The 18492-nt window shown below is 42.9% G+C and overlaps 1 protein-coding gene across 3 annotated transcripts in view; it reads right to left on the bottom strand.

The window, feature by feature from the left end:
- brinp2 (bone morphogenetic protein/retinoic acid inducible neural-specific 2) overlaps positions 1 to 18492 on the bottom strand; it is a 194011-nt gene that overhangs the window by 72597 nt on the left and 102922 nt on the right. For all 3 annotated transcript variants that reach the window (XM_078561556.1, XM_078561555.1, XM_078561557.1), the window contains exons 4-5: positions 17130 to 17308; positions 832 to 937 (exon numbers count right to left, since the gene is read on the bottom strand). In XM_078561556.1, coding sequence (XP_078417682.1) covers positions 832 to 937; positions 17130 to 17308 — 285 coding nt within the window. The remainder of the gene's footprint in view (positions 1 to 831; positions 938 to 17129; positions 17309 to 18492) is intronic.

The raw sequence follows: 18492 nt of genomic DNA, 5'->3' as shown, positions 1-18492 counted from the left end.
GCAACAAACGTTCACTGGACTGATTCCTCGGATGAAAAGTTATCCTATGAGGAGAGGTTGAGTAGAATGGGCTGATATCCTCCAGAATTCAGAAGAATGAGAGGTGATCTCATTGAAACTTATAAAGTTCTTATGGAGACTGACAGGATTGATGCTGATGGGCTGGAGAGTGTATTTCTGGGGTCTCAGGAGAAGGTGCCGGCTGAACTGAAATGAGGAGACATTTCTCCACTCAGGGGGCTTATGAATCTTTGGAATTCTCTATCCCAGATGACCGTGGATATTAACTTGTTGGGTATATTCAAGAATGAGATCAATAGAGCTTTGGGGACTCAGGGAATCAGATAGGCTAGGAAAATGGAGATCAACCATGACTACATTGAATGGCAGGGAAGACTCAAGACACATGGCCTACTGTTCCTCACATTTCCAATGTTCTTACATTTTTATCAAGCCAACATTGAGGGACACAAGAAAATTTCAGCACACAATCCTGACTACAATGGAAATACTATGTGTAACAGCTATTAAGAACATATGCGTTTGCTGTAATTGTGCTACAATGATATACAGAGGACTTGCAGTAATCCTGAAGTTTTAGTGATAAATGCATTGTGTAAATTACTGGAATATTCATGGGAACCCCAACCATTGCTGCTGATGTTGTAGAAATAGCATGATGGACTGCAACAACCAGCTTGCAACATGACTAATGGAACAAAGCTTCAGCCATTGCACCTAGACTTGAGGGAATAATAAATGTAAAGCACAGTGTACATCAATAGTTGCAGGAATAATAGGAGAAATTTGAGCAATCGCACCTGTACTGACCTTGTAAGTGAATTTTGTTCTCAGGACTTTGTACCAGAACTGAGCTGACAGAGTCTAGGTTGTCATAGTTACTGCATCCGAGTGGTCCTGTTCTGGTTTCAGTTACCTGGACAACCAGGGAAGGAGGAAAGGTTGTCAGTGAAGAACTTATAGCATTTTCCTCATTTGCCATCACCACTATTTACAATTGGACTACCAGGACTTATCCTGAGAATTTCCAATGTCTGGATGCAATTTTCAAAATAACTACCTTTTTCTTGCACATGTCTGTGTGAAAATGTCATTCTGAGATGAACCAGATCCTATTATGCAGTAGAAGTGGAGGTTGTTTTTTGACAATATATCCTGCCTTTTATTTCTTGGTGTTGGCAAATATTCCAATTCAAGTTTTGTCTTGAACTTCACAAATCACCCAGTTCAGTTCTTCATTCAGACTAACCTGAATCACACATTATCAGGGAGTAATTTTACTTATTTGTATACTGTGGCATTGCTCACAGCACAATTCAGGCATTGTGTTGCTGCAAGGGATGGGTGCAATGAGGTTTGCAGATGGAAGCATTTGTCTCCAGTGATTTTGGAATGAAAAATTATAAGGGGTCTCTCCTGTGACACACAAAATGAGTATTTTTTAAAAATTGGTTTCTTGAAAATCAATAATTGTATTTTCTTTGCCTGATGCAGACAGATAATTCAATAAAATTTTCCCCACATACTACAAATATATAAATCTATATATGATGCAGGCAAAGAATTCTTCATGTTTATTATCAAACAGTTTAGTTGTGGTTTTCACGACAAATAGCAGGAAATATATAAAACTTAAGGGATCAACTAATTTACATCTTTCTATATTTACAAAAAATCTCAGCAAATACATTGCAGTACCAAAAAATTAAGCACTTAAATTCAGGACTATCATTCAGAAATTTCAGCAGCATTCAAGGCATTCCAGGACTTTCTACTTACTGTATATGAATAATGTTTTTTGCTAAGAACATCAGTGGTGTGACCATTTAGGATAAAGATCAAAAAATAACTCATTCCTTTTGGAGTTTATTTACTGGTTTTCTTCTTGGCTGCAACTGTGTTCAGCTCTCTTACTTTTGCTCTGTAATTGTTTGATCGATCAAACCCAGGATACAGTGGTATAGGAATTGCCATCAGTCTGACAAATGTTACCAGTGGAGTCCCACAGGTGGCTGTTGTAGGTTCTCCATATTTTAGTGAGCAAGCAAATCATCTAGGGAACAGACTAGGGAGATGGTACGAACGTAGGAATGAGGAGCAGGGGAAGACCATTCTGATTCATTCAAATGCATATTAGATACAGCTCTTTCAGACTCTTTCAGAAAAATAACATTTTGGAATATAGTATATGAATAACTTGAGACATTATATGTATTGTGTGTAGCATGTTTGGTGACTTTGGACTATCCTGCTCCCACTCATCTCACCACCTAACAACCTGCCCCACCCATCTCTCTCTAATAGCCTGCTCTGACCTATCATTCTTTAACAGCCTGCTCACAGCCATCCCTCTATCTATGTGTCACCTCTCATTATAGATGACCTGATGCCAAGAATCACAAGCACAGTAGCTAAATTTGCAGATGATACAAGGCTAATAAAAGCAGGATGGTCCAAAGCTGGACAGGGTAGGCTACTGGTGGATTTCAGCTAGTCCGGCTGGGAATTGGGCAGGTAGGCAGCAGATAAAATTCAAAGTAGAGAAAGCAAAGTTCTTGACATGGAGGCCAAAAATCCAAGAAGGGACAATTACTCAAATGGAAAGAAAATAAGGCGCATGGAAAATGGAAGAGACCCGGGGTTCCCAATCAACAATAAATTGAAACTGTTGCAACCATGCTCGAGGACAGCAAGTAAAGCAAATCAGATGTTGGAATGTTACAAAAGGCCAATATTCATTCAAAATAGTGAGGTAATCCTACCACTTTATAAATTACCTACATTTACAATAATGTGCACTGGTCACCACAGTACAAAAAAAAACATTGCAGCTATTGAAAGGGTAGCAGAAACAGCAACCAGAAGAATTGAAGCATCAAAGGGCTGCTGGCGACCTCCAGGCCGGTCATTCTGGGCGGGGACTTCAACTGCATCATCGATGCGGCTGGACGATCCGGCAGGGCCGGAAGCAGATTGGACGCTACGTCCAGATCCCTGATGGAAACAGTTAAGGATGCCAAGCTGCACGACGTCTTCAGCAACCCTGCAGACGGAGCGCAGCGTAGATACACCTGGTCGCGGCCAGACGGGTCCATTCGTTCCAGGATAGACTTCCTGTTTGTGTCCCGTGCATTCACAGTCAGATCCACCGACGTCAAGCCGGTGTTCTTCTCTGACCACTGCCTCCTACTGGCGGACTGCCACTTGGAGGAAGACCTGAGGGTGGGCAGGGGGGCATGGAAGCTAAATGTGCAACTGCTGACCCCAGAGAACATTGAGGAGCTCAAGAGGGATTACAAAGGTTGGAGAACCGTGAAACCCCTCTTTGAGTCCCTGACACACTGGTGGGAAGTGATCAAGGGAAGCATCAAGAGGTTTTTCATCCTCAAAGGCACCCAGAAAGCTAGAAAGGAACAGAGGGAAATGTCCCGACTCCAGGAAAAGATGCAGAATCTGCTCCGGCTGCGGTCGATGGGGGTCGATGTCAAGGAGGAGCTCCAAGAGGTGAAGGGCCAGCAAGCCTCGCACTTTGCCTCGGAGGCCTCCAAGATCATCTTCCGTTCCAGAGTCCGCTCCGTGGAGCAGGATGAGACGTGCTCACGTTTCTTCTTCCAAAAGGTACACAGAGAGCGCTCTGTGATCAGCAGCCTGAAGGAAGAAGACGGCTCAGTAAAGTCATCACGGTCCGACATTCTGAGGATCAGCAAATCCTTTTATGCCGGACTGTATGACGTGAAGCCCACGGACAGCACGGCCTCCCAGTCCTTCCTGTCCTCTATCACGGAGGTCCTAGACCACAGTACGCGGGAGAGCCTAGACAAACCGCTAACTCCTGACGAACTGACTAAGGCCCTCGAGTCCTTCGAGAAGAGTAAAACCCCCGGAAGCGACGGCCTGCCGGCGGAGTTGTATTCGGCTCTGTGGGACTTGATCGGCCCAGACCTGCTAGCAGTGTACGAGAGTATGCTCCTGGCCGGCAGCATGTCAGAATCCATGAGGAAAGGCATCATCACCCTCATCTACAAGCACAAGGGGGAAAGGGAGGAAATTAGAAATTGGCGACCCATTTCACTGTTGAATATGGACTATAAGATTCTGTCCAAGGTCATCGCCAACCGGGTCAAATCCGCTCTGGAATTGGTGATTCACCCTGACCAGACCTGCTCTGTGCCAGGCAGGAAGATCTCTGACAGCCTGGCGCTGCTCAGGGATACGATTGCCTATGTACAGGACAGGAGTGTGGATACCTGCCTCATCAGCTTGGATCAGGAGAAGGCCTTTGACAGAATATCGCACACCTACATGGGGGATGTGCTCTCCAAAATGGGCTTTGGGGAGGGAATTCGAAATTGGATCCAACTGCTCTACACTAACATCAGTAGCGCAGTCTCAATCAATGGGTGGGAAACAGATAGCTTTCCGATTAAATCTGGAGTCAGGCAGGGCTGCCCTCTCTCGCCTGTCCTTTTTGTGTGCTGCATAGAACCCTTTGCCGAGTCCATCAGGAAGGATCCGGGCATAAGAGGAGTGACGATCCCAGGCAGTGGAGGCACTCAGGTAAAAGCCTCCCTGTACATGGACGACGTCGCCGTCTTCTGCTCGGATCCGCTGTCGGTGCGCAGACTGATGCACGTCTGCGACCAGTTCGAACTGGCCTCGGGAGCCAAGGTAAATCGTGGGAAGAGCGAGGCCATGTTCTTTGGGAACTGGGCTGACCGATCCTTTGTCCCCTTCACTGTCAGGGCTGACGGCCTGAAGGTGCTGGGGATATGGTTCGGAGGGACCGGGGCATGCGTTAGAAACTGGAAGGAGCGAGTGGCTATGGTGAAAAGGAAACTGGGCATGTGGGAGCGACGCTCCCTCTCCATTGCGGGTAAGAACCTGGTCATCAGGTGTGAGGTACTCTCGCTGTTGCTGTACGTGGCGCAGGTCTGGCCCATTCCACACTCCTGCGCGATGGCGATCACTCGAGCCATCTTCCGCTTTATCTGGAGGTCGAAAATGGATCGTGTCTGCAGGGACGCGATGTACAAGCCTCTAGATAAAGGGGGAAAAAACGTGCCCAACATCGCCCTCATACTGATGGCCACCTTTGTGTGCGGCTGCATCAAGCGGTGCGTAGACCCTCAGTACGCAAACACCAAGTGTCACTACGTGCTGAGGTTCTACCTGTCCCCGGTGTTGCGAAGGATGGGCCTGGCCACGCTGCCGCGGAACGCTCCAAGTAGTTGGACCGTGCCGTACCACCTGTCCCTGGTGGAAAAATTTATGCAGAAAAACACCTTTGACCACAAGTCCATCAGGCAGTGGTCAGCACGTAACGTCCTAGAGGCCCTGAGGGATAAGGAGAGGGTGGACCCTGTGGGATGGTTCCCCGAGCAGACTGTCAAAGTCATTTGGCAGAATGCCTCATCGCCAGAACTTTCCAACAAGCACCAAGACGTAGCTTGGCTGGTGGTGAGAAAGGCCCTCCCCGTCAGATCCTTCCTACACGCCAGGAGTCTCACCCCCTCTGCACGATGCCCTCGAGGTGGCTGTGGTGGGGAAGAGACCGTTGTTCACCTCCTTGTGGATTGTGCCTTTGCAAAGAAAGTCTGGAGAGAGATGCAGTGGTTGCTGTCGAGGTTCATCCCGAGCAGTTCTGTGACACAGGACTCTGTGCTCTACGGGCTGTTCCCAGGGACACACACCGAGACAAACATCAACTGCAGCTGGAGGATCATCAACTCGGTGAAAGACGCGCTTTGGTCTGCCCGAAACTTGTTGGTCTTCCAGCACAAAGATTTGTCCCCGACCGATTGTTGCGGACTGGCACAATCCAAAGTCCAGGACTACGTGCTGAGGGACGCACTAAAGCTTGGGGCAGCTGCCGCAAAGGCGCAATGGGGAAGGGTCGCTGTCTAAGACCTTTCTACCACAGCGCACCGAGAGACTGGGAACTGTTTAGAGCCCCTCGGGCTGTACAGATCAAAATGAAAGGCTGTAAATGACTGTAATATTGTTTGTACTGATGCACCTGGTGATACATTTTGTAAAAGTTTAACCTGGATTGTACCCTTGTAATGTTGTTTTTGAAATGGTTTTGAATGTGATTGAAGATTTTTATGAATAAAGTATATTTTTACAAAAAAAAAAAAAAAAATCAAAGGGATTGTATTAGAAAAAGCGAATATGTAAATTGAGCATGTTCTCATTGGGAAAGAGATGGTTGAGAAGTGATATGATGGCTGAATTTAGAATTCTGAAGGGACTGGGTAATATTGGTCAAGTTCCACAGCTGAACAGAAGGAAATGGCCTGCATTTGAATGGGAATAAATTCAAAACTAACCTGTAGAAATGATATTTTAGTGAGCAAGCAGATAATCTAGGGAACAGACTAGGGAGGTGGTACAAACATAGGAATGAGGAGCAGGGGGAGGCCATTCTGATTCATTCAAATGCACATTAGATACAGCTCTTTCAGACTCTTTCAGAAAAATAACATTTTGGAATACAGTATATGAATAACTTGAGACATTACATGTATTGTGTGTAGCATGTTTGGTGACTTTGGACTATCCTGCTCCCACTCATCTCACCACCTAACTACCTGCCCCACCCATCTCTCTCTAATAGCCTGCTCTGACCCATCATTCTTTAACAGCCTGCTCACAGCCATCCCTCTATCTATGTGTCACCTCTCCATTTCACGGCCAGCCCCCATTCCACCTAATAGTCTGATCCCATTCATCTCTTCATCTAACAGTGTTCTTCCTTTAAACTATCATGGTTTTATAATGGCAGGTTATGAAACATATTCCATTATTTGACTCAGTCAGCAACTTTGAAGCAACTGGGACCCGGAAGCCACGTTATTGCTTTTTAAAGAACAAAATACAAAGTTATTTTTAATGGTGCACATTACTTTATAAACTACAGCTTCTCAAACATGGCACTTAATCCATCCATGCAAGTCCCTGAAGAGAACAGTTCTTTAAGCAATTCCCCTTGCACTGCTTGTTCAGCTATGTTTTGCTGAGGTTGATAAGGATATCATCAATTTTCATCAGTCACTTTAACTGCATCGTACGCGAGCCAGCACCAAAAGGCACAATTCTATTTATCAAAATTCAAAGGTTTGAATGAACTCCCAATAGTCTAGAAAAATCACACTTCATCACATATCATTTGTCAAACAAATGTATTTGCTAAATGAGGAACAGTCTTGGTGTTTGTGTTCTTTCAGGCAGGTTTGCAGTGAATAAACATGTCAACAATCTGAGGGAGGATGCATATGAATTGCTTTAGACATTGAATGCAGTTTGTCAATCATTTTAACAGATAAGCTGACACCTTTGTTGTGTCACCATTTTTCTTTTTTTACTTTTGGTTAGCAAATACCAGAAACAAAGATAAAGGCCAGTGTATGAAACCAGGGCGTAGGAAGACTGGGTGGAAAATATTCAAGACTTTGTGCACAGTTTTGACCTAACCTCCATATTCATGTTTAAACACAGTGCCTGGAATTTCCACTCAACTGCAGTAATTTTGGGGGGAAATTTCCCTGATATTGGTGTAATTAGCATGTAAGACCACAGAATTTTAAGTGTAAGTTATGTTCAGTGTAACTCAAGCTTCTGCAATCTTCTGCGCTAGTTTTAGAAATATCATGCAAGAAGAAGGCTCTGTTCACAAAACTGGCTATACCCCAGAGTAAATTTAACCCAGTTGGAAGTTTCCACTCATTGTGCTCATTTGCAGGTCTAGAGGAGGCTTCAGAAATTAAGCTGGAACTTTTGGACGCAGGAACACTAGACACGAGAATTAGGAGCAGGATTAGGCCATTCTGCCCCTCAAGCCTGCTCCGCCATTCAATAAGATCATAGCTGATCTGATTATGGTCTCAAATCCACTTTCCTGTTTGCCCTCCATAACCCTTGACTCACTGTCAATCAAATATCTAACTCAGCCTTGAATATATTCAATGAGCGAGCCTCCACTGCTCTCTGGGGAAGAGAATTCCAAAGGTTAATTACCTTATAAGAAAAGACATTTCTCCTCATCTCTGCTGTAAATGGGAGACCCCCCCCCCACTATTTTTAAACTGTGTCCCCTAGTTCTAGACTCCCCCACAAGAGAAAACATGCCCCCAGCGTCCACTTTATCAAGCCCCTTCAGGATCTTATAAGTTTCAATAAAGATCAACTCTCCTTCTTCTGAACTTTAATGGGTATAAGCCCAACCTGATCAACCTTTCCTCGTAAGACAACTCCTTCATCCCAGAGATCAGTTGGGTGAACCTTCTCTGAACTGCTTTGAATGCAATTCTATCCTTTATTTATTATTATCTAAGTAAGGAGACCAGAACTATACACAGTACTCCAGATGCTGTCTCATTAAGCCCTGTACAGCTGTAGTAACACTTCCCTACTTTTATACTCAATTTCTGTTCCAATAAATGCCAACATTCCACTTGTCTTCCTAATTACTTGCTGTACCTGCATACTATTTGTGATTCATGATTTATGACACCTAGATCCCTCTGTACCACAGAGTTCTGCAATCTCTCGCCATTTAAATAATAAACTGCTTTTTAATTCTTCTTACCAAAGTGGATAAGGTTACAGTTTCCCACATCCTACTCCATGTGCCAAATTTTTGCCCACTCACTTAATTTACCTATGTGGACTTAGTTTAGTACCTATCTTTGCATTATCAGGAAATTTAGCTATGATACATTCAGTCCCTTCATCCAAGTCATTGGTATAGATTGTAAATAGTTGAGGCCCTAGCATTGATCCCTATGGTAATCCACTTATAACAGTTTGCCAATCCGAAAATGACCCATTTATCCCAACTCTCTGCTTTCTGTTAGCTAACTAATTCTCTGTCCCTGCTAATATGTTACCCCCTACATCATGAGCTCTTATTTTTTGTAGTATCCTTTGCTGTGGCGCCTTGTCAAATGCCTTTTGGAAATCCAAGAACACCACATCTACAGGTTCCCTGTATCTACCTTGCTTGCTACTTTCTCAAAGAACTCAAATAAATTTGTCAAACTTGATTTCCCTTTCCCTTGACTCTGCCTGATTGCATTATGATTTTCTAAATGTTCTGCTATAATAATGGATTCTAGCATTTTCCCTGTGAAAGATGTTAGGATAACTGAATTATAGTTTTCTGTTTTCTGTCTCCCTCCTTTCTTAAATCAAGATGTTACATGTGATCATTCCAATCTGATGGGACCATTCCAGAATCTGGGGAATTTTGAAATGTCATAACCAATGTATCTACTATCTCCACAGCCACTTCTTTTAAGACCCCAGGTCAGCAGATCCAGGGAATTTGTCAACCTTTAGTTCTGATAATTTTCTCAGTATCTTTTCCCCAGCGACTGCGATTTTCAAGTATTCTTGTGATGTTATTTGTATCTTCTACAGTGAAGACAGACACAATATATCTGTTCAACGCTTCCTCCATTTTCTTGTTTCCCATTATTAATTCCCCAGGCTCACCCTCTAAGGACCAGAAATCACTTTATTCTTTTCCATTTTAAATACTTGTAGGAACTCTTACTACCTGTTTTTTCTATATTTCTAGCTAGCTTTCTCTCATACTCTAATTTCTTTCCTAATTAATTAGTCATTCTTTGCTGGTTTCTAAAATCAGTCCAATCTTCTGACTCGCTACTAATCTTCACACTATTGTACACTTTTTCTTTCAATTTGATACTAGCTTTTGCTTCTTTATTTAGCCATGGATGGCGCATCCTTCACATGGAGTCTTTCTTTCTCAATGGGATATATATTTGCTGAAAGTTATGAAATATCTTATTAAATGTATGTCACTGATTTCTCTACTGCTCTACCTTTTAAACTATTTTCTGTTCACTTCAGACAACTTTGTCTTTATGCCCCTGTAATTGCCGTTATTTAAGTTTAAGACACTAGTCTTAGGCCCACACTTCTCCCCTCAAACTCAATGTGAAATTCTAGTATGTTATGATCATTGCTGCCTAGAGGCTCCTTTACTGTGAGGTCATTAATTAATCCTGTCTCATTGCACATTGCTAGGTCTAAAATAGCCTGCTCCCAGGTTGGCACTTGGATGTGCTGCTCTAAGAAATTGTCCTGAATGCACTCTATAAACTCATGTTCCAGGCTATCTTTGCCAATCTGATTCAATCAATCTACGTGAAGATCAAAATCATCATTATTGTAATACCTTTCTTAGAAGCCCCAATTATTTATCCCTGTATACTCTGTCATAAATTGTAGCCAAAGCTATTAGGGGGCCCATTAATTACTCCAACAAATGACTTCCTACCTTTGTTATTTCTTACTTCTACCCAAACTGATTCTATATCTTCATGTTTTGAACTAAGGTAATCTCTCACTATTATATTAATGTCATCCTTAAGTAACAAAACTACCCAAACACCTTTCCCATGCTTCCTATCCTTTTGAAATGTCAAATATCTTTCCGTATTTAGGTCCCAGCCTTGGCCACCTTGCAACTATGTCTCTGAAATAGCTATCAGGTCATACATATTTATTTCTATTTCTGTTATCAGTTCATCCATTCTGTTAAAATGCCATGCACATACAGATACAGGGCCTTTAATTCTATCCTTCTACCATTCTTGCAAACTCTGGCCTTATCTGTTGGTGTACTCTTCAGTTTATATGCTCTGTCCCTTCCTGCCACCCTCTGGTTATCATTACCCAAATCGCTACCTGCTCTATTGCCTTGTCCTTTCTCTTTAATTTACCACATTTTTCCTCATGTGATCCCTCCCCAACATTCCCTACCCCCCTCCCCTCCACCCCCACTGCCACCCCCCTACCACCACCACCACCATTTAGTTTGAAGTCCTCTCTCCCACCTTTGTTATACGACTTGGCAGAACACTGATCCCAGCATGTTTCAGGCGAAGACCATCCCAACAGTACAGCTCATTCTTACCCCAGTACTGGTGTCAGTGCCCCATGAATCGAAACCCATTCCTCCCATACCAATCATTGAGCCACACATGCAACTGTCTAATCTTATCTACCTTACGCCAATTCGCTCATAGCTCAGGTAGTAATCCAGAGATCATTACCTTATTGGTTCTGCTTTTTAATTTAGCCCCTAATTTAATTTTGCTTCCTATGCAGAACCTCTTTCCTCCTGCTATCAATGTCATTTGTACCCACATGGGCCACGACAATTCGATCCTTCCCCTCTGACTGCAAGTTCCTCTCCACCCCCAAGCAGATCCCAAACCCTGGCACTGGACAGGCAACACAGCCTTCTGGACTCACGATCTCAGCTGCAGAGAACTGTGTCTGAGCCCCTGACTATTCTGTCCCCTTATACGACTACATTCCTATTTACTCGTCCCATATGAATGGCTTCCTGTACCATGGTGCCATGGTGAATTTCCTCATGCAATCTCAGCACCCACTCTTACCCACGCAAGCTGCAAAAAACCTCAAACCTTTTGAACAATTGCAAGGGCTGAGGCCGTTTCAGCGCTACTGTCTGGATCCCCATACCTGCTTCACTTGCAGTCGCACTTTCTTGTCCCTGACCGTAGACCATATTTGAAATACCCAGCCTAAGGGGCGTTGACTGCCTCCTGAGACAGAATGTCCAAATAACTGGTGCTTTATAAAACTTTACCAAGTTACAGCTTTTAAATATATCAAGGAATTTTTTTAAGCCACATTTTAAAAAGTTTCCAGTTTTAATTGGTGCCGGTTGCACTATGAGTAAAAACCACCAGAAGAAAGCATCTTTCAAAATAGGCTGAATTTTAGATGTAGAATCACCAATTGTGCCCAGAGTAAAAATGTTCCCTTTTTACAAACAATTCCATAGCCCAGGAACTACTATTTGTGATACAACAGCAAAATACTGCAGAAGCTGAAAATCTGAGCTAAACACAGAAAACACGGGAAATACTCAGCAAGTCATGCAGCATCTTTGGAGAGAAACATGGTTAAGGTTTCAGGTCAATTACTTTCATCAGAGCTTCTGATTAGTAATTTATCGGGTGTGTTTTGCACTCCAAAGAGAAGTTAACTGAATGAGTGTGGCATTACAGCTGTCACATTACAGATGGGTAGTGGACCATGTGATCGACCTGTATCAGATCTACCACACAACAGGCACTGCACAACACAATCACTCTGTGTCAGATCTACCACACAACGGGCACTGTACAACACAATCACTCTGTATCAGATCTACCACACAACAGGCACTGTACAACACAATCACTCTGTATCAGATCTACCACACAACGGGCACTGTACAACACAATCACTCTGTATCAGATCTACCACACAACAGACACTCTACAACACAATCACTCTGTATCAGATCTACCACACAACGGGCACTGTACAACACAATCACTCTGTATCAGATCTACCACACAACAGACACTCTACAACACAATCACTCTGTATCAGATCTACCACACAACGGGCACTGTACAACACAATCACTCTGTATCAGATCTACCACACAACGGGCACAGTACAACACAATCACTCTGTATCAGATCTACCACACAACAGACACTCTACAACACAATCACTCTGTATCAGATCTACCACACAACGGGCACTGTACAACACAATCACTCTGTATCAGATCTACCACACAACAGGCACTGTACAACACAATCACTCTGTATCAGATCTACCACACAACAGACACTCTACAACACAATCACTCTGTATCAGATCTACCACACAGCGGGCACTGTACAACACAATCACTCTGTATCAGATCTACCACACAACAGGCACTGCACAACACAATCACTCTGTGTCAGATCTACCAGGCAAAAGGCACTGTAGAACACTATCACTCTATATAAGATCCACCACACAACAGGCACTGTACAACACAATCACTCTGTATCAGATCTACCACACAACGGGCACTGTACAACACAATCACTCTGTATCAGATCTACCACACAACGGGCACTGTACAACACAATCACTCTGTATCAGATCTACCACACAACGGGCACTGTACAACACAATCACTCTGTATCAGATCTACGAAACAACAGACACTCTACAACACAATCACTCTGTATCAGATCTACCACACAACGGGCACTGTACAACACAATCACTCTGTATCAGATCTACCACACAACAGACACTCTACAACACAATCACTCTGTATCAGATATACCACACAACAGGCACTGTACAACACAATCACTCTGTATCAGATCTACCGCACAACAGGCACTGTACAACACAATCACTCTGTATCAGATCTACCACACAACAGACACTCTACAACACAATCACTCTGTATCAGATCTACCACACAACGGGCACTGTACAACACAATCACTCTGTATCAGATCTACCACACAACAGGCACTGTACAACACAATCACTCTGTATCAGATCTACGACACAACAGGCACTGTACAACACAATCACTCTGTATCAGATCTACCACACAACAGGCACTCTACAACACAATCACTCTGTATCAGATCTACCACACAACAGGCACTGTACAACACAATCACTCTGTATCAGATCTACCGCACAACAGGCACTGTACAACACAATCACTCTGTATCAGATCTACCACACAACAGGCACTGTACAACACAATCACTCTGTATCAGATCTACCACACAACGAGCACTGTACAACACAATCACTCTGTATCAGATCTACCGTGCATCAGGCACTGTAGAACACTATCACTCTGTATCAGATCAAGCACACAACAGGCACTGTAGAACACAATCACTCTGTATCAGATCTACCACACAACAGGCACTGTACAACACTGTATCAGATCTACCACGCATCAGGCACAGTACAACACAATCATTTGTATCAGATCTACTACACAACAGACACTGTAGAACACTATCACTCTGTATCAGACCTAGCACACACACTGTAAATTTTCGGACAGGTTGGGACAGGCAGGTAGGTAATGGGAAAGCCACCCTCTAGATTTTATGAGCACCCCCCACCTTCAAATCCACCAATGGGGAAAGCCCAAAATGTAGCCCCTTCTGTCCAAGTCAAATGTTACACTGTTTCACTCACTCGATCCTAAAAGATTGAAAGCTACTTATTAAACCTGGGGACAGAAGTGTACAAGCATTTCCTACCAAAGGCGGTCGCGTACTGATCAAACAGCAATTAAACATGGATTGGCTAAGCCTGTGTTTAGTTAACGTTTAGACTTTTCGGCTTTAAAGTGTTCACATCTCCACCTTAAAAACAGCACAACGTATTGTGCGCTACATGGTACAACACTCCTATGACAAAATGGTGTGACATCCAACTTACCTTAAGGAGCAACACAGTCGATCCACTACTATGAGAGAAATGGCAAACCTAGCTGATTCTACATTCCTGAAATCATACTCCACTTATGGGGGAAAATAACCTTAAAATGGTAAATGCTCCTGAGCTGCAGCCTGAAATTGAAAAGCATGTTCCTATCAGTAATACTGCCTGACCAAACAACAGTGAAACTCGTCTTCACATAAGCCTAGCAATCACACCTGAAAAAAGTCATTTTTACCTGTGATCTACTCAGATATTGATTCAAGAACCAAGAGCAATTACACCTTGTAGTGTTAAAAGCTATAGCACATTGGACAAGTAGTTTTAAATCTTCACACTTAATCGGGCAGGGTAGAATGCCCGTTTTTTATAGAAGCTGCCTGATCTTCATTCCACTCATTTCAATGGAATGGAGGTCAGGTGAATTCTACAACTGAGGATAGTCCGCTCTGCCAGAAGACAACCACTTTGTCTGGGCCACATTGTAGCTAAAGGGAAAACCACTGGAAGCTCAGCATTGCATTAGAAAAGGGTGTAGGCATGAGGTCTCTGCAGGTGAAGCACCCCTGCAAAAAGGAGTAGGCACTGAGAAACTCCAGGTTAAGTATCCCTTTAATTAAGTATAGGCACTGAGTCCCTGGTAACTACCCCTTTAAATGCATTACAGCCATGTTTGTTTGTGAAGCCAATGCCAATAAGTTTTATTGAGCATGTTTGCCACTGGATGGGACTTCTGGCCAGGTCAAATTGTATCCGGGCCCATATAAAATCACTGGATCTTTATTCATTATACTCATCATCATGCAGCTCCCTCGTTTTGACAGTCAGCTACAGAGTGCCCATTGTGGTCAGTGGACCTTCATTGACAATAGGGCAGTAAGGCAGTTTTCCTGATTTTAACCTCATGCCTGCCCTATTCTCACAAGGGTTAAAATTGGGACCTCTGTTCACTTAACAATAATTGGACTTTGTAGGTTTGAAGTGGCACATCTTCCTCTTGGCAGTAGGATATTATCTCAAGCTTTATATCATGTAGCAACACGCTATATCATGCCATAATGTTACTATTCATAGAAAATAGTTTGTTAACCAACTTACCATGAGGAAGGCCTTAGGAAATCTACAGGCATTTTTCAAATGTTGAGGTCAAGCCATTTCTCTCAATATATTCAAGCTTACATGCTAAATCATGTCAGCTTCAATTAGAATGGAGCCATCTGTCTCTCAGAATGGAAAGGGATTGCTATAGAAGATAGACCAGGCCTTTCAGGACTAAAAGATCATTAGTGAATGCAGAATGAACTCTCTGTTCTGAAATAGTGGAATGGAAAGACCAGCACCCTTCAACTCACAAATTCTGATGGATGGGTGCTGTGACAAGTTGATTGTAATGGATAGGGTATTGGTGCTGTGAGGGGTTGATTGTAATGAATAGGGTATTGGTGCTGTGAGGGGTTGATTGTAATGAATAGGGTATTGGTGCTGTGACAAGTTGATTGTAATGGATAGGGTATTGGTGTTGTGAGGGGTTGATTGTAATGAATAGGGTATTGGTGCTGTGACAAGTTGATTGTAATGGATAGGGTATTGGTGTTGTGAGGGGTTGATTGTAATGAATAGGGTATTGGTGCTGTGAGGAGTTGGTTATAATGGATAGGGTATTGGTGCTGTGACCAGTTGATTGTAATGAATAGGGTATTGGTGCTGTGAGGGGTTGATTGTAACGAATAGGGTATTGATGCTGTCAGAAGTTGGTTGTAATGAATAGGGGGTTGATGCTGTGAGGAGTTGATTGTAATGAGTAGGGTGTTGGTGCTGTGAGGAGTTGGTTATAATGGATAGGGTATTGGTGCTGGGAGGTGTTGGTTGTAATGAATAGGGTATTGGTGCTGGGAGGTGTTGGTTGTAATGAATAGAGTATTGGTGCTGGGAGGTGTTGTTTGCCATGGTTATTTGTGCTGTGAATTGATTTAATTGTGATGGGTGCGGGTTGGATGCTGCGAGAATTTTTTTTTGTCATTAATGGGACATTTATAGATGTCAAGGCCAGTGTTTACACTCCAGCCTGAACTTCAAAAAGGTGGTGAATCACCTTCTTGAATCACTGCAGTCCGAGTGGTGTAGGTGCTGTTAGATAGGGAGTCTTATTAGACTTTCGGCTATTTCAGGAAGGAGTTAAGAGTCAACCTCATTGTTTTGGGTCTGTAGTAGGCCAGACCAGGTAAGCTCAACAAATTTCCTTCCCTAAGGGACATTAGTGAACCAAATGGTTTTTACAATCGTCTCCATTACTGATACCAGTTTTTTAATTCCAGATTTATTTCATTAATTGAATTTAAATTCCATCAGTTTCCAGGTTAAGGTTTGAACTCATGTCTCTGGGTCATCAGCCCAGAACTCTCTCAATTACCAGTATGCTGACATAATCACTGTTACAAAACTCCTAGAGAACGAGGTACAGTGGTGGTAGCTTGATATTTTCATGGTGAATGGCAATTTGTGGGTCTGTAATGGGAGTAAAGGAAGATCTATTTGCATTTATGTCAAGTCTTTTTCCAGTGGCCATGACAGAGTGAATTCTTGACGGCTTATCAGTGGAGCAGGTGACAATAATTCTACGACAGAGGAAGGTATTGGCTGGGGTGAAGTTATAGATTGTTAGAGGATGAATGTGTGTCCTGTGGACAAAAGAGGGGTGCTATTAAGTATGCCATGTTGTGTCAATTGTGGGTAAGTGATGGTAGCAGTAAAGCAAAAGCAGTGCCAAGTTTAAGAGTAGGAATGATTACCTTGATTGCTGAAGAGGCAATTTGGATCTCATGGAGTTTACGTAATGTAGTCTCCCGGTCTATGAAATAGGAGGCAGCCAGCTGGTGAAGTGTGTCCAAACTGATAGCAGAATTATTATTGAGTTCAGTTTTCTTATTCAGCTTCTGTTTGTCCACGAAAATAGTCAGCGATTCTTCCCCTGCACAGGAAGGAAAGTGATTAGCAGTCAGAGTATACCTTTGCTACGCTGATGAGATGCAGACAGCTGGGTGACTTTATAAGACAAAAGGGTAACAATTAAGAATGCATTGCTGCTTTATCTCCGGAATCCGAATTAAAATTCCAAGATAGAAAGGAATAACAATGAACTCTCTCAAAGAAATTAGGCTAAGGCGTGGGGGTAGTCACTCTTTATCTCTCCCTGTGTCCAGTCTCGCATGATTACAAATATTCATTCAAACTGTTGAAGCTCCTAGTTCCTGTTAAACCAAAAGTTAAACTGGTATTACCTGTGGTTGGTTCAACTGCTTGGAGCAGAGGTGCCTACATTTACTTACTTGCCTCTGCTCAACACTACTACCAAGATTGACCATTGGAAACCATAATCTTGCCTGGAAGAGAACTGAAAATGAGAATAACGTAATGAAATGCTGAGTGAAACATCACTAGATTTCAGAAACAGAAGTTGTGGGAGATACCCTTCGCCCAGTATAGGTGCTCTAATCAAAACTTCAATCTTTCATCTGTTCATACCCTGATGGATCTCCAGCCTACTCCAGCACTTTATGATTTGATGTCACTGTTCTGTTGTTTGCAGTTTTTCTCTTTAATAGGTTTCTGCTTTATCAGATAGAATTTCTTCAGACACAATTTCCTTTCCTGAATTATCATAAGCATCACATGATCTCTCATCCCTCTGGCGCTCGTAACTCCCTTCAATGACCTTGGGCGGGTTATTGTGAAGTGCTGGAATGATGAACTGGGGTGACCTGTAAAATATGCTATGTTTTCTCTCTCCCCATGATACTGGGTCACTCCAGGTGGGACTTAAGTCTCTTCCCTTTTCAGAGGCTTGAAGTAGGAGGCTGGGGAGTGGGTGATAGACTTATAACTGTGCAATTTTATTCCAACCTCTACCTGTTTTAGTCCCTCAAAAGGTTTAGGATCATCATTTCTGTACTCACCCTCTGCTGTCTTCAACTCTCCTTACCTGTACAGTTCATCTGTTGCTATTGTAGACAATTAGCTCTCTACATTTGTGACTAAAATTAAAATGACCTTTGTTATTAAAAGATTAAAAATGCAAAGAAGCTCTATTCTCCCTTCCACTCAGTAAACATTATCCAGAAGATAATTACAATCACCGGTCTTTGTATCTGCCTT

The sequence above is a fragment of the Cetorhinus maximus genome, chromosome 17 (assembly GCF_964194155.1).
Source record: "Cetorhinus maximus chromosome 17, sCetMax3.hap1.1, whole genome shotgun sequence".
Taxonomy (NCBI): domain Eukaryota; kingdom Metazoa; phylum Chordata; class Chondrichthyes; order Lamniformes; family Cetorhinidae; genus Cetorhinus; species Cetorhinus maximus.
This window is presented reverse-complemented; position numbering and strand designations above follow the sequence as displayed.